Source organism: Xenopus tropicalis, chromosome 9, assembly GCF_000004195.4.
Source record: "Xenopus tropicalis strain Nigerian chromosome 9, UCB_Xtro_10.0, whole genome shotgun sequence".
NCBI lineage: Eukaryota > Metazoa > Chordata > Amphibia > Anura > Pipidae > Xenopus > Xenopus tropicalis.
The window spans coordinates 6,992,954-7,009,132 of NC_030685.2; the positions used below are offsets into that span (position 1 = coordinate 6,992,954).

At 44.7% G+C, this 16,179-nt stretch overlaps 1 protein-coding gene across 1 annotated transcript; it reads left to right on the top strand.

The window, feature by feature from the left end:
* The first annotated feature begins 6,662 nt into the window (after positions 1 to 6,662).
* LOC108646247 (up-regulator of cell proliferation) lies at positions 6,663 to 14,978 on the top strand. The gene is made up of 2 exons (XM_018092685.2): positions 6,663 to 6,760; positions 10,343 to 14,978. The coding sequence occupies exons 1-2, from the start codon at positions 6,742 to 6,744 to the stop codon at positions 14,551 to 14,553; spliced, it is 4,230 nt and encodes a 1,409-aa protein (XP_017948174.2). The 5' UTR covers positions 6,663 to 6,741; the 3' UTR covers positions 14,554 to 14,978.
* Positions 14,979 to 16,179: the final 1,201 nt, after the last annotated feature.

Genomic DNA, 16,179 nt, shown 5'->3' on the forward strand with positions numbered 1-16,179 from the left:
TGGTTCTGTGTGCTGTGTGTGTTCCCATCATTAATGAATCTCCATTACCAAAAATAATTACTTACAAATCCTAAGCAGGCACAGTGCATCATTGGAGCGTTTTTATTTCTAAAGATCTGCCCTTAAAAGTTTTTTTTTATACTTTTTTAGCAGTCTTTTTATGTGCCTTTTTTAGTGAATGTGCGTCCCACTGTGACGCGCCGCGGCTTGATGTGTGTCCCATCGGTTCGGTAATTAGAAGCAGTAATAGAGCGCGTACGTCCCTTAATGGTGCAGCACACGTCGCGCATGATGGCTTTAAAGATCTCGAGTTTTAAACTTTTAAGTCAAGAATTCAAGAACCCAAATAATCTGAAAACCCCTGGATTAGTGCATTATCATATAACTAAAAATGTGCAGTCTATAGTGATTGAGAGCTCACAACTTCATTGTTTTGAGTTTTATGAGTTTGTAGCTGAGTTTAGTGTAGTTGAGTGTGCAATTCATCATAAGGCAATGCAAAAAAGAACAAAAACAAATGTTGGCTCATTCTGGAGCTTCTTTGTTATCATTAATGTATGCAGGTTCTCACAGCTTAATCACTATCCGGTTAAAACCAAGATTTTCGTTAGACAGAAAATACCTAAGCAGCCATGAGACAGAGCTGACAGGTCGTGAATGCATGTGGCATGAAGCAGTAACATAGTCCGTATGTCCCTTCATTGTGCACCGCGTGACACACGTCAAGCAGTGCGCACTCTACACCATTAAGGGACAGTGCGCACTGCTAGACGTGCGTCGCGTGGTGCACAATGAAGGGACATACGGACTATGTTACTGCTTCATGCCACATGCATTCGCGCCGTGTGTCTGCACAAAGGGAAGGTGGTCCACGGGGGGACGCAGTGCTGACTACCGTAAACACTCGAGTATAAGCCGAGGATTACTTTTTCAGCACATTTTTTGTGCTGAAAAACTCGGCTTATCCTCGAGTATATACGGTATTGACCCAAGGCTACGGGGAACCTATATAAGTTGTTATACTCTTGTTTGCTGTTTGCACTTTGATTTTGTGGTTTTCAACTTTGGACCCATATTTTTTATTAGAACTATATTTTTCCATTATATAGACTGTACATTACACAAGTGCACTGAATTCACCCTTTTCTTCTCTCCTTAGGAGCTTGGGTGGAGGGAAACCTGCTTCTCTCTGTTCAATAACTTTCACCATTTGACAAAACTGTTGGGGAAGCGGTGATAAAATTGACTTTCCTATTCCCAGTCGCTTGTTGTCCTGCACAAGGTGAGACCCTTCTTGTAGTATTATCACCCCTAAGCAATATATTCTCATCACATCCAAGCGCATTGGTGTAAGAGAATATTAAAGAATCGACATTACTATACAGTACTGCAGTCAAGGGCACCATTGCATAAGGGGGGCTATAGAGATGGGGTGTGATATGTGGTCTGCAAAATGGATAAGGCTTATCGGAAAGTGGACATGATTAGGGAATTTTTACCATAAGTGCCTGTCATGCCCGGGCAGTATTTCCCTGGTATTGTAAAGGGTTAAGCACTACCAACATCAGATCTCAGGCTCACTCAGAGACCCTTAATTAAACATGCAACAAGGGACTGTGGGAAGGTGACACATATCTGGGTTTGAAGACAATTCGGAGTCAGGCCATTTGGGCAAGGAAGCTGGGGCAACTGGTTTCTTTGATCTGTTGATCAAAGAAAGGCAATTGTGGACCTAAGAACTGCAGGGGGGAACCACTATGAGAAAATATGGATTATAACAAGGGATCCATATCCCCTTTGCTTTAGGGTTCACATCCTCATAAATCACATATTGGTTACGGGGGGTCCCCATGCTTCCCAATGATACCAAACAGGGGCAGCCTATACCCACCAGTTAGGGGGGATAGTTTCTGGGGGGCTGGGCCAGGAGACACCCCTCATGTTTGGTATCATTCTGGTCGCCCACATATGGGTTACAGCAAGCCCATATTTTCATCATAATATTGGGTACTGGCATGTGCCAATAATATATGACAGCAACTGGCCTAAGAATTGCAAGCTCTCTACAGGGAAGTCATGTGACAAGTTCCTGGCCACTCCCCCCTCATGCATATGATAATGGGGAAGGGTCCCAGCAGGGGATAAAGGGCCACAGACCCAGTTACTGACAGCTCATACCTGGGGTCCCAATTCTGTGGGGGTGTGTGCCCAGGTTTCCCACTCTTGCCTCAGGGGGACACAAAGGGAATTACTTGGTAACGTACATAGGGTTTCTCTGTGTTTTACTCCCTTTTATTCTATTTACTGTTTCCTTTGTTATGTGTATGTCTCTTTTTGTAATATCTTTTTAAATGCACTGTTTATGCTTGTAATATTAAATATAAAAGTTAATAAGTCTTGTCCTTTGGCTCTAACAACAAACTCACGTGCTTGTATGAACGCTTGGGCCTAAACTGTTCCAACCTCTTGTCTGTGAGTAGAGGGAAAGTTGTCTGTGTAAATGCTAATTAACTAGTTGACTGCTAGCAGGAGAGTGTGTGTGACTATAAGTTAACCCTTTGGATGCTAGAGTGCTTGTTGAGTCAGTAGAACTATAACTACAGTGAGCGAGAGTGATACATTGTGTATTGGGAATAGTACCTTTGCAGGGAGCAGGGAGATATTCACATTAGGTTTCTATTGCCTGTTAATGATAGATGGGGGCAGCGAATAGTTATTTGGGGTGGGGGTGTGTTTGGGGGTGTCTGACGTTAGTCTAACCTGTGTGTAAGGTGTAACCCCTTGTTGCCCTGTCCCTGTGTCACGTGCGTCTGAGAGTGGCGTGTTCCTGACAGTGCCCCATTCTACTTGTTTGTAGGGTCCATGGCCCAGTTGAGCCAGTAGGATAATAATTAGGGCAACCTGTTAACTAACCCCGTGATTACAGATGGTGGCCCTGTTTGCCTTTGTTTGTTGGCACAGTAGACTGTTCTTGCTGAATGGGACTCTAACAAGGCACCTTTCCTCTTACTTTATTAATACGACATTCCATGCTTCTTCACTTCTAAAAAAGATGGAAGCCTATAGAAGATTTAGACCAGGGATCCCCAACCTTTCTTACTCGTGAGCCACAGTCAAATGTAAAAAGACTTGGGGAGCAACACAAGCACCATAAAAGTTCATGGAGGAGCCAAATAAGGGCTGTGATTGGCTATTAGGCAGCCTCTATGCACCCTATCAGCTTACAGGGGCTTTATTTGGTAGGAAATCTTGTTTTTATTCAACCAAAACTTGCCCCCCGAGTCAGGAATTCAAAAATAACTCCCTGGTTTGGGGCCACTGAGAGCAACACCCAAGGGGTTGGGGAGTGACACAAGCACCATAAAAGTTGATGGAGGAGCCAAATAAGGGCTGTGATTGGCTATTAGGGGCCTATATGCACCCTATCAGCTTACAGGGGCTTTATTTGGTAGGAAATCTTGTTTTTATTCAACCAAAACTTGCCCCCAAGTCAGGAATTCAAAAATAACTCCCTGGTTTGGGGGCACTGAGAGCAACATCCAAGGGGTTGGGGAGCAACATGTTGCCCCTGAGCCACTGGTTGGGAATCACTGGTATAGTGAATCAAATGACTCTCATAAACGAAGACTCCTTATTAGTGCAGAGTTTTCGCCTGTAGCGATTGGCTGTTTGAATCTGTCTGATAGATAGTGATATATAATATATTTCCATGTGCACCTGATAAGCCTTCAGCCACTATTAGGGCAAGTTACCACATAAAAACAATAGAAATCCCCAACTAAACACAATATTAGTGATGAGCGAATCTCTACGGTTTTGCTTCGCTGAAAAATGTGCAAACCCGCCGCGGCTTTCTTTGATGAGACCGCAACTTTTTCTTCACACTGCGAATTTTAGTTGCGGAGAAATTGGAAAATGGCAAAATGCGGAATTTCGCAACGAATCCATTCCTGGAGCAAAATATTATCCTCATTTGTCCCATAAAGCATTCTGGGGGATATGTCTTTCCAGCCACTGTGCCACACAGTTTTCATCAGTTGCTTTGCAGTCAGCCAGATAGTTATCCCCAGTACCGCCGCTCCCTACACGCAGAGTGCGCACTCTGCGTAGGGCACCAACTCCCAGGGGGGCACCCAGTACCGCCGCTCCCTATACACAGAGTGCGCACTCTGCGCACTAACAGACCAGTCACCTGTGGCGGCTCCTTCGCTTATGCCGCTGCAACAGGCCCTTTTATAAGGTTTCGCCCGTGCGTATGACGTCACACGTCAGCGACGAGGTGCAACTTTATAGAAGTGCCTGTTGCAGCGGCATAATAGAAGGAGCCGCCACCGGTGACTGGTCTGTTGGGGGTAATTTCTATGGGGGCAATTGGGGGCACTGTGTGTGGGGGCTACCATCTATGGGGGGTACTGTGTATGAGGCAATTGGGGGCACTGTTTATTGTTTATGGGGGCAATTGGGAGCACTGTGTGTGGGGGCTACCATCTATGGGGGGTACTATGTATGAGGCAATTGGGGGCACTGTTTATGGGGGCAATTGGGGCACTGTGTGTGGGGGCTACTGTCTTTGGGGGGGTACTGTTTATGGGGGCAATTGGGGCACTGTTTATGGGTGCAATTGGGGCACTGTTTATGAGGGCAATTGGGGCACTGTGTATGGGGGCACTGTTTATGGGGGCAATTGGGGTACTGTGTATGGGGCACTTTCTATTGGGGGCACTGTGTGTGGGGGCTACTGTATATGGGGGGTACTGTCTATGGGGCAATTGGGGGCACTGTTTATGGGGGCTATTGGGGCACTGTGTATGGGGGCATTTTCTATTGGGGGCACTGTTTATGGGGGCTATTGGGGCACTGTGTATGGGGACACTTTCTATTGGGGGCACTGTTTATGGGGGCTATTGGGGCACTGAGTATGGGGACACTTTCTATTGGGGGCACTGTGTGTGGGGGCTACTGTCTATGGGGCAATTGGGGCACTGTGTATTGGGGCACTTCCGTAATATTTGGGGGAGGGGGCACAAAAATAAATTTCTGCTTAGGGCACCCATTTGGCCAGCAACGGCCCTGGTTATCCCAGTGACTATGGGGTCTTTGCACCTCAGGAGATGATGGAATTTGTAGCTACTAGAGATACCAGAAGTACATATAGGGTTACCACCTCTCCAGATTTGACTCCAGGCAGGCCTCTTTCAGATTAACGTGATCATTGGTCAATCACTACATCATAGTCCCGGCCTGCGGTGTCATAGCTCCGCCCATGTGTTGTCACTGTAACGTAATTACACATGGAAACCAATTCACCAATGAGAATTCTACTGACCCAAAACTTAATTATAGATGCAAGAGAAGTGACCAATGAGAATGCTGATTCCCAGCACTGTGTCAGGCCCCTTGCTGGTACCTTACATATAGAGATAATGATGTCATTTTCCCGTCATTATATGGCACAGGAATCAGACATGGGGATAAAGGGACAGACTTGTTCAGTGCTGGGAAACTGTGCTTAAAGGGGATATAAACCCAGCCATGATGCTGCCCCACTGCGCCCCCTAGTTTTGCTACAGAAGTTGCCAAAAAAGCATCATTATAGATGCAAGAAAATTCACCAATGAGAACTCTACTAATAAACACTTCATTATAAACACAAAAGAATTGATCATTATATGTTAAATTGTTTAGCAACAGCTGAGTAACGTTTGGTTGAGTAGTGCAGTGCAGCAGGGTTTAGTGTCCCTTTAAGATGGCTTCTTTATTTGGCTGTTTTCAGTAAGATATATTGACATTGGCTATTTCATAGAGGTATCTGCATATTGGGTTGCCACCCAGTATCTTCCCGGCCTAGCCAGTAAAACACCAGCCAAGGTAGAGCCCATTATTACAGAGAAGCTCCCAGTGTGGGCGGCCATGTTACATGATTGCCCCATCCCCTATGTTATTGGCCAATGCTCATGTCACGGGCCTGCCCACCCAGGCTACCCTGGCTGGTAAATTTATTTGTAAATGAGGCAACCCATTCTGCTTATCTGAAACCATAATAATGGGGAAGCCATGACTGCTGTGACTCGATCTAATACCCCAGCTCTAATGCAACACTGCCCTCTGGTGGACATATTATCATGACATTTCTTTGAGTGTTTACTATGATTTAAAAAAGTATTACTCCCTATGGATAATAATCCATAATAGATTCATAGAAAGTTTCTTTTACCATATCTTTATTTACTGGAGTGAATAAAATAACCAGTTCTTCTACATTTCCTAAGCCTAAATGAGACTGCTCGTTCGGCAAGTTTGCCAGAGGACAGAATCTTTGCTTAATTTGCCCAAATTGAGCTGATCAGATCAATATGGAAGCCTGTGCGTTCCCATAGGGAGACGAATGCATCAAAAAGCCAATGTGATCCTCACCCAATAGGGTAATCTAATCCTGACAATAAATATATGGCAGAAAGTTGACTAGTTCAAATTTTGCCCATCACTGGTGCCCCATACATGGGCTTATATTAAATACTGACTGCAGCACAGTAAATAGTTTATATAAGCCCAGGTACGGCCAGCCTGATAATAAATATTATGTAATCTGAGACTTTCAAGTTGTTTGTGCAGTTTCAGTCAGTGACGCAGCAGAAATGAAAGTGAAAGCTGAATCCGACTCCCCGGAGCCATAACCGTCCCACAGCCTCCACCGTGCTGGGCTCCTACTGACTGGGAGGGGGAATCCCTGCACTCACCGGTATGGGCACTCAGGGCCCAGGTACGTCTGTACTTTGTACTCATCTAATGTGCAGCCAACCCTGAGTAGTGTATATACCGACCTACTACTGTATATACTGCTCCCTATTGTCTGCCTGTTGTACTGCACTCCCTTACTCTCTCCCTACTATACCTGCTATCCCACAGCCCCAGTCCCTTCCCAGAGGCTATTATCCCACCACTGCTACTATAGGCACCATCTCTCCCTACTATACCTGCTATCCCACAGCCCCAGTCCCTTCCCAGAGGCTATTATCCCCCACTGTTACTATAGGCACCATCTCTCCCTACTATACCTGCTATCCCACAGCCCCAGTCCCTTCCCAGAGGCTATTATCCCACTGCTACTATAGGCACCATCTCTCCCTACTATACCTGCTATCCCACAGCCCCAGTCCCTTCCCAGAGGCTATTATCCCCCCACTGCTACTATAGGCACCATCTCTCCCTACTATACCTGCTATCCCACAGCCCCAGTCCCTTCCCAGAGGCTATTATCCCACCACTGCTACTATAGGCACCATCTCTCCCTACTATACCTGCTATCCCACAGCCACACCCCCTTCCCAGAGGCTATTATCCCACCACTGCTACTATAGGCACCATCTCTCCCTACTATACCTGCTATCCCACAGTCCCAGTCCCTTCCCAGAGGCTATTACCCCCCCACTGCTACTATAGGCACCATCTCTCCCTACTATACCTGCTATCCCACAGCCCCAGTCCCTTCCCAGAGGCTATTATCCCCCCACTGCTACTATAGGCACCATCTCTCCCTACTATACCTGCTATCCCACAGCCCCAGTCCCTTCCCAGAGGCTATTATCCCACTGCTACTATAGGCACCATCTCTCCCTACTATACCTGCTATCCCACAGCCACAGTCCCTTCCCAGAGGCTATTATCCCCCCACTGCTACTATAGGCACCATCTCTCCCTACTATACCTGCTATCCCACAGCCCCAGTCCCTTCCCAGAGGCTATTATCCCCACACTGCTACTATAGGCACCATCTCTCCCTACTATACCTGCTATCCCACAGCCCCAGTCCCTTCCCAGAGGCTATTATCCCCCCACTGCTACTATAGGCACCATCTCTCCCTACTATACCTGCTATCCCACAGCCCCAGTCCCTTCCCAGAGGCTATTATCCCCCCACTGCTACTATAGGCACCATCTCTCCCTACTATACCTGCTATCCCACAGCCCCAGTCCCTTCCCAGAGGCTATTATCCCCCCACTGCTACTATAGGCACCATCTCTCCCTACTATACCTGCTATCCCACAGCCCCAGTCCCTTCCCAGAGGCTATTATCCCCCACTGCTACTATAGGCACCATCTCTCCCTACTATACCTGCTATCCCACAGCCCCAGTCCCTTCCCAGAGGCTATTATCCCCCCACTGCTACTATAGGCACCATCTCTCCCTACTATACCTGCTATCCCACAGTCCCAGTCCCTTCCCAGAGGCTATTATCCCCCACTGCTACTATAGGCACAATCTCTCCCTACTATACCTGCTATCCCACAGCCCCAGTCCCTTCCCAGAGGCTATTATCCCCCACTGCTACTATAGGCACAATCTCTCCCTACTATACCTGCTATCCCACAGCCCCAGTCCCTTCCCAGAGGCTATTATCCCCCCACTGCTACTATAGGCACCATCTCTCCCTACTATACCTGCTATCCCACAGTCCCAGTCCCTTCCCAGAGGCTATTATCCCCCCCACTGCTACTATAGGCACCATCTCTCCCTACTATACCTGCTATCCCACAGCCCCAGTCCCTTCCCAGAGGCTATTATCCCCCCACTGCTACTATAGGCACCATCTCTCCCTACTATACCTGCTATCCCACAGCCCCAGTCCCTTCCCAGAGGCTATTATCCCCCCACTGCTACTATAGGCACCATCACCATCACCAGGACAAGGTAACTGTGGTGTTTTGCAGTTATGCAAGGGATATGATTGGCTAATATCCTCACTCAACCCAAGATTTTCACGTTGGTGCATCAAATAACCCTAAAGACTTTTTCTACCCTGCGAGGGGACAACATCAACTCAGATCTGGGGGTTGTTTCATTCTATGGTTGCTCTTTTAACTTTATGGAAGACAAAAGGCCACTGACCATATACCAAATAGATTCTGATCCACCAAAGGGTCCATGGCATGGTCATTGTAGTGAGTAGCCAAAAGAAACTGCTTCTCACTAGTCCTGTAGCTTATGTGCATCAGTGCAGCATCATCAGGACCAGAGGAACAAACTGAGATACCACAGATGGTCACTTGGCTATGTAAAGCAAAATCTAGGGAAATCTAAAAATCTTCTTAAAGATGCCTTGACCCTGAAATAATGCAGATATCCAAGGATACTATACATAGATTGTACATAGATCGCAGGTGTTTCTTTCTTGTTGAACAAGTGAAAAGCTTTTCAGGTTTCTTCCTAACTACGATAGGTTCCTGACTGCAGTAGGTGCAGGAAGAAGTCAGGATGGAGACCTCTCGGTGATAGGGACCCCTAACCATGAAGTAACACAACGTCCTTTTGACTAGACTATGCTGTGTATTTACAGGACAGAGACCTTTTGTTACGAGTGGGAGATGGGAAGGTGAGTCCTTCAGGCAGGGGCTGTTACAGGATGGAGTGGGCGTAGACAGAACATAGGGGGCGTAGACCAGACAGGGCAGGACGGAGCAGGTGTAGACCAGACAGGGCAGGACGGAGCAGGCGTAGACCAGATGGGACCAGACAGGACAGGACGGAGTGGGCGTAGACCAGATGGGACCAGACAGGACAGAGCAGGCGTAGACCAGATGGGACCAGACAGGGCAGGACAGAGCGGGCGTAAACTAGACAGGACAGGACGGAGTAAGCGTAGACCAGACATGACAGTGTGGGCATAGACCAGACAGGATAGGACGGAGCGAGCGTAGACCAGACAGGACAGGATGGAGCAGGCGTAGACCAGACAGGACAGGACGGAGCAGGCGTAGACCAGACAGGACAGAGCGGAAAAAGACAAAGATCAGGAGTGAGGAGCAAGAACAGGAACAAGACAAAGAAGCAAAGGAAGTAAGGCTAAGGAGCAAAGGGGCAAGACAAGGAGCAGAGGAGCAAAGAAGCAAGACAAGGAGCCAGAACAGGAAACACAAACTAGGGACAGGCCACTGTGCTTAATATCAACCAATGTTCAGGCAATGTGTGTGAGAAGGGCTGAGCTTAAATAGGGCAGAGTCAGCCCTGATTGGCTGACCCCACCTAGCCAATAAGGCTGCTGGGGTGATGTTACCAAGCCCAGGACACAGGTGAAAGGAAACACAAGGCAATCATCTCTTGCCGGCTGCTCTCCTGACTTAATGGTTAGGGAGAGCAACCAACAACCAGGAGGTCCTGGGATCAAACCCCAGCAGCCCCTTACACCTTTTGAGAAAAGCCTTTCAAGGAGTTCATCTCATTCTGGGTTTACAAGTTTTTAGCTGGGGGATAAAATGTGAGCAAAGCATCCACTCTGACCAAAACAAAAAGTTTCCAATCTTCATAAAACATTCAGTCTGACATATACTTTTCTTTTTATGTAGACAAAGGAACTTTGTTTCGAATTCTACTTGATGAACTAGGAATGAGCAGTTACAGAACCTCCAAGCTGACGCTGAACAATGTTCTTCAAATTGGACCTGAAAATATACAAAGAACTGAGTGTCAGACAATTAAAGATTTTCCATGGTATTTTCTGTGGAAGTTGATGGCCCTTAGCCCTGCTGCCCGGGCTTTGCATGTTCCATGTGAAGGCGTCATGTCAGAGGAACGGAATTTAGATGAAGCTGTAGAAGCTTCAGACAATCGACCTTGCTCTGTCCATGCACTTGATGTTCTCTGTGTTCTCCTGCATTGCTCAGACCCTTGTTTACAGCAAGAAATTCTATCAAAAATGTGTTTGTGTCAGTTTGCTTTCCCCCTACTGCTTCCTGCTGGTGATGGACCAGGTTGTACCTATATGCTGTGGGCAATGAGGGGGATCGTGAAAAGATGGAGACCTCAATCATCAAAGGGCATCAAAGCATTTAAGGAGGATAACTTGGTGCACATAAAAATGCCAATGTTCTCTTTTATGAGACTAGGGGAATGCAGTTTATCAAAGTCGCGCATTCTCAACCAGCTTCTCAGCCCACCTCACCAGAGCCAAGAGTTTTTTCTGCACAGAGAAATGGAAACTGGAAATATGTTACGCAAAATCTCAGATGGGTTAGTGGAAATATCTTGGTATTTCCCAGGAGGCAGTGAAAAAATGGACGTTTTCAAAGAACCCGTTGCAGTCGCTAATGTGAGAGGTGACCTGCAGTCTGCTTTGGTGCAGTTTGACTTTTTAACCCGGGTATCTTCAGCAGTGTTTATATTTACAGAGAATATCGGTGAGAGCGAGTATAAACGTTTATCAAAGATTGAAAATACAGAGACAAGCTATTTTATTATTATCCTGGTACCTTCTTCTGGTGCTCTAAGTGAGGAGACAGAAAGGAACATCCAACTGTTACAGAAGATGAAAGGGATCAATACCTTCAAAAAGAAAGACTCAGTTACTGACAGAAACTTTGTAAAAATACTGATTCACATAATAGAGTATCATATACAGAATGCTTCAAATCCCAAGAACATTGAGGAAATGTCTGAGGAAGCCAAAAAACTTGGAATCCATGTAGATGAGGAATCTGAAGATATTAAGGAGGCTAAAAAGCTAGCCCAGGAAATCACCGATAATATAAAAAATGTTACTCAGTATAAGAAAGAAACTATGAGACTGCAGGGAAATGTCTGGAAAAAAATATCCCAAATAGAAAAAGAAATGTGCAGAATGAGGGAACAGGGGAAGAACAACGCAGAAACTTACAGAGCCAAGCTGATAAAAAGATGTTCTAGACTGCGCAAGAGACAAAATGAGCTTACATTTCCATCTGATATGCAGAAATTTACAGAAGGTATCACAGGACATAAACTTTTGTTCCTAAAGATGATGGCATTTTATATTGACGCAATCACTAGAGACCATCTTCATTCTCTGAACACGGAGTACGAGGAGAGTTTTTGCCATTCCCCTGGAGATGTAGACAGACTAAAGGAGATAGATCTGAGGATACTGAATAGTTCTTTGGGAGCTGAACATTTTCTGCGTGAGTTAGGGCAGTTTTATGAGGCTAAATATTCAACAGCCCAAGGCACTAAAATAAAAGGGAGATTTAGAAAGTATCCAGGAATAGTCGCTGAGCTCTTTCTAGATGGGTTCCCTCTAGAGCTCATAGATGGAGATGCCTCCAACATTCCCATACATTGGATAACAGATATCCTGTCAGAGTTGGACAGTAGGACAGGAGGAAGGTATAGAATGAGAGTCATCACGGTGCTAGGAGTGCAGAGCACAGGGAAATCCACCCTCCTGAACACCATGTTTGGGTTGAAATTCCCTGTCGGTGGTGGACGGTGCACAAGAGGAGCTTTTATGACACTGCTCCACGTGAAAGATAAACTTCAGTATGAGCTGGGATGTGAGTTTATTCTTGTGGTTGACACTGAAGGACTGAGGTCTCCGGAGATGGCTTCTCTTGAGGGCAGCTATGAACATGACAATGAGATGGCGACTCTAGTGGTTGGGTTGAGTGATATCACAATAATCAATATGGCCATGGAGAATACAGCAGAAATGAAAGATATTCTGCAGTTAGTGATACACGCTTTCCTTCGGATGAAACAAATAGGCAAGAAACACAACTGCCAGTTTGTCCATCAAAATGTGAGTGATGTTTCTGCTCATGAGAAGAACCTGAGGGACAGACAGAAACTTCTGCAACAGTTGGATAAAATGACAGAAGTCGCAGCAAGAATGGAGAAAAAAAGCCAAATAACAACGTTTTCAGATATTATAGACTATAACCTTGAAGAACATACTTGGTATATCCCCGGCTTGTGGTACGGTGTCCCACCTATGGCTTCAGTTAATGCCGGATACAGTGATGGTGTGAATGAACTGAAGAAATATTTGATTTCATATATGAAAAAGATGAATGTGAAGCCTCAGACGATACCGGAATTTACAGAGTGGATAAAAAGCCTGTGGAATGCCGTGAAACATGAGAAATTTATCTTTAGCTTCAGAAACAGCTTAGTTTCCGAAGCTTATAACCAGCTATGTATGCATTATACAGGGTGGGAATGGAACTTCCAGAAAGCAACTTATAAGTCGTTCAAAAAAATAGAAATTTTTATAAAGAATTTACCAGCAGACGAGATAGACAGAAAAACATGGGGAGAAATAAAAGAACATCTGAGTAGGACATTAAGGAACAAAGAGAGAATCGTGTCAGAATCACTAGAGAAGTATTTCACCAGCGGGTGTGACAATGTGCATCTCCTGGAACCATTTAGAAGTGACTTCTTCCAGAGCGTGAAGTATCTCAGGGAGACACAAGAAATGTCTTTAACTTTAAAATCTGAGGAATTGTTTCTCAGGCAGAAGGAAAAATGCAAAATTCAGAAAGTGTTGGATCGTTTCATTCAGATTATGGAAGACAGAGTTGCAGCCATTATTGAGGTCAGTAGAAACTCCGCTTCTGAAATTGACGATCATCAACTAAAGAGAGAATTTATACGAATGTGGGAAAAGACACTTCAGGAAGTGCCAATGCCAAAGAACGACCCGGGTTATAGTTTAAGAAACCGTTATTTTTCCATATTTAAAAGTATTTACAAAGAAAAAGACGAGAGCCAGAAAAGGGCGAGATATTTCTGTGAGCTTTGCCTAGAGCCGGCCATCCTCCATTATATTTGGGAATATACCGGTTTCTTCATATTAAATGATATTTTGCACAGAGAAGACGCACTGGAATTCAGAAGTCGCACCGTGTTTCAGTTTAAGGTCCTTACAAATCTGTTAGAACGTATGTCCTTCCGCCGGTATCGGAAATACATTAATGACTACGAGAGCTTTGCAAAAAGTTGGATATTGGATTTCATTAACCATCAATACAAGGGCGAGAATTGCGGTCGAAATTGGCAAATTCTTAAATCCATAATACGGAAAGTTAGTTGGGCTCTTGAAACTGTATCCAAGGAAGAAACGGGAACTGTTCTAGATTCTTTGGAACATTTTTGCAGCTTGTTAAGTAGGGAATTAGCTATCGAGAAAAAATACTTGCAGCTGGTAATGTTCCAAAACAAAACAAGCTCTTCTGAGTTTTTAGAGCAGGTTCGTTTCTTTTTGAACGATATGGAAGAGAAAATCATTGTGAAAATGAGAGAGTTTGATATTGGCTCCATACTTTCCCAAGTCACATTGAAGCCTCAAGATGAACTGTTTAAGAAAGTCATTGGGTGTGGGAAGCAATGTCCATTCTGCAAGGTGCCTTGTGAGGCTGGAGCTGCCGACCATAAGGAGCATTTTGCTTCTCTTCACCGACCAAAGGGTCTAGCCAAGTGCAACCAAAAAGGTAACATGGAGGTTCTAGATTACTCTACCTGTTCTACTGATATCACCTCCAATGGCCGTTTCACTTCAGAAGAGACAGGTTTCAAGCCCCATCCTTACAAAGATTATCGTACCTGTTACCCGGACTGGATTATCTACCCTGAGATGAATACTGATAGTTCAGATTACTGGAAATTTGTTTTCAAAGAGTTTAATCAACAATTTGCTGGTGAATACGGTAAAAAACCGGCTGATATTCCGGAAGACTGGCAGAGTATCACCCGAGAGAAAGCTCTACACAGTCTAAAGGAGTCATTCAGACTGAAAGAAGGGTGAGGGCTCTACTAATTGAAATCCACTAATTTCATGGCTCATAGGGTGTCCTTGATGAGGGTCCTATATATATATATGGAACCAGGCCCAGACTCTGGCATTTCAAGTACACAGAGGTCCAAACAGGTTTGGTTCAGAATGTTGATCCTTGGGGAAGCTGGAGAGCATGAACATCATGAGATTGATGGGTTCTTGAGAGGATAAATGTCCAAATGCAATGCTGACCTCTGTTAATGTGAGTTTCTTGTCCATCAGAGTAAAATTCCCCAATCATTCTATGGGATTTCTATGGGATTTTTGGGGGCATATTCATCAATGGGTAAAAGTGAGACTTCACTATTATATATAAACACCTTTGAAAGGGGCACTAAACCCTGCCGCACAGTGCGGCTCAACCAAACGTTACTCAGCTGTTGCTGAACTACAAATCCCAGAATAATGTAACATATAATGAAGGGTGAGGCATGCTGGGAGCTGTAGTCCAGCAACATCAGGGTTGTATTCTTAAAGCAATATTGCACAATAAAACTTTCCCAGCTCTCTAGGGCCCGCATTGGCAGCATTGAAATGCAAAAGAATCCTCCAATGAGAATCCCAGCTGATCTGTATAAATCTGGCTCCCTGTTCTCTGTTCCTGCAATTGGAGTTGGGAGCATTAAGCACAGTTTCCCAGCACTGAACAAGTCTGTCCCTTTATCCCCATGTCTGATTCCTGTGCCATATAATGACGGGAAAATGACATCATTATCTCTATATGTAAGGTACCAGCAAGGGGCCTGACACAGTGCTGGGAATCAGCATTCTCATTGGTCAGTTCTTTTGCATTTATAATTAAGTTTTTCATCAGTAGAATTCTCATTGGTGAACTTTCTTGCATCTATAATTATGTTTTTTGGCAACTTCTATAGCAAAACTAGGGGGCGCAGTGGGACAGCATCATGGTCGGGTTTACAACCCCTTTAAAAAACCTTAGAAATTAATATAGAATAGTCTTGGCCGATCTTGGTCAAAAAACATTAAATGAACATTAATATCAACTGATTGTGTCTAAATGTTCTTTAAATCACTGTTTATATCCAATTAAATATACTTTATTAAAATAAATTCAGTGGCGGTGTGTTATTTTATATATATTTTTAGATATAAAACACACAAATATGTTTACACTAAGGGGCCCATTTACTTACTCACGAACGGGCCGAATGCATCCGATTGCGTTTTTTTCGTAATGATCGGTATTTTGCGATTTTTTCGGAAAATTATCGCGACTTTTTCGTTACCAATACGATTTTTGCGGAAAAACGTGAGTTTTTCGTAGCCATTCCGAAAGTTGCGATTTTTTCGTAGTGTTAAAACTTACGCAAAACGTCACGCCTTTTAAGTTTTAACGCTACGAAAAAAGCGCAACTTTCGGAATGGCTACAAAAAACTCGCGTTTTTTCGCGCAAATCGTATTGGTAACGAAAAAGTCGCGATAATTTCCGAAAAGTCGTAAAGGCGCCGAAAAAAATCGCAAAAAATACGAAAAAGTCGCAAAATGTTCGTTTTCCAATCGGAATTTTTCCAATTCGGATTCGAATTTGTGGGTTAGTAAATCACCCCTAAGTTTGTATTTCCACATCCCGGCCC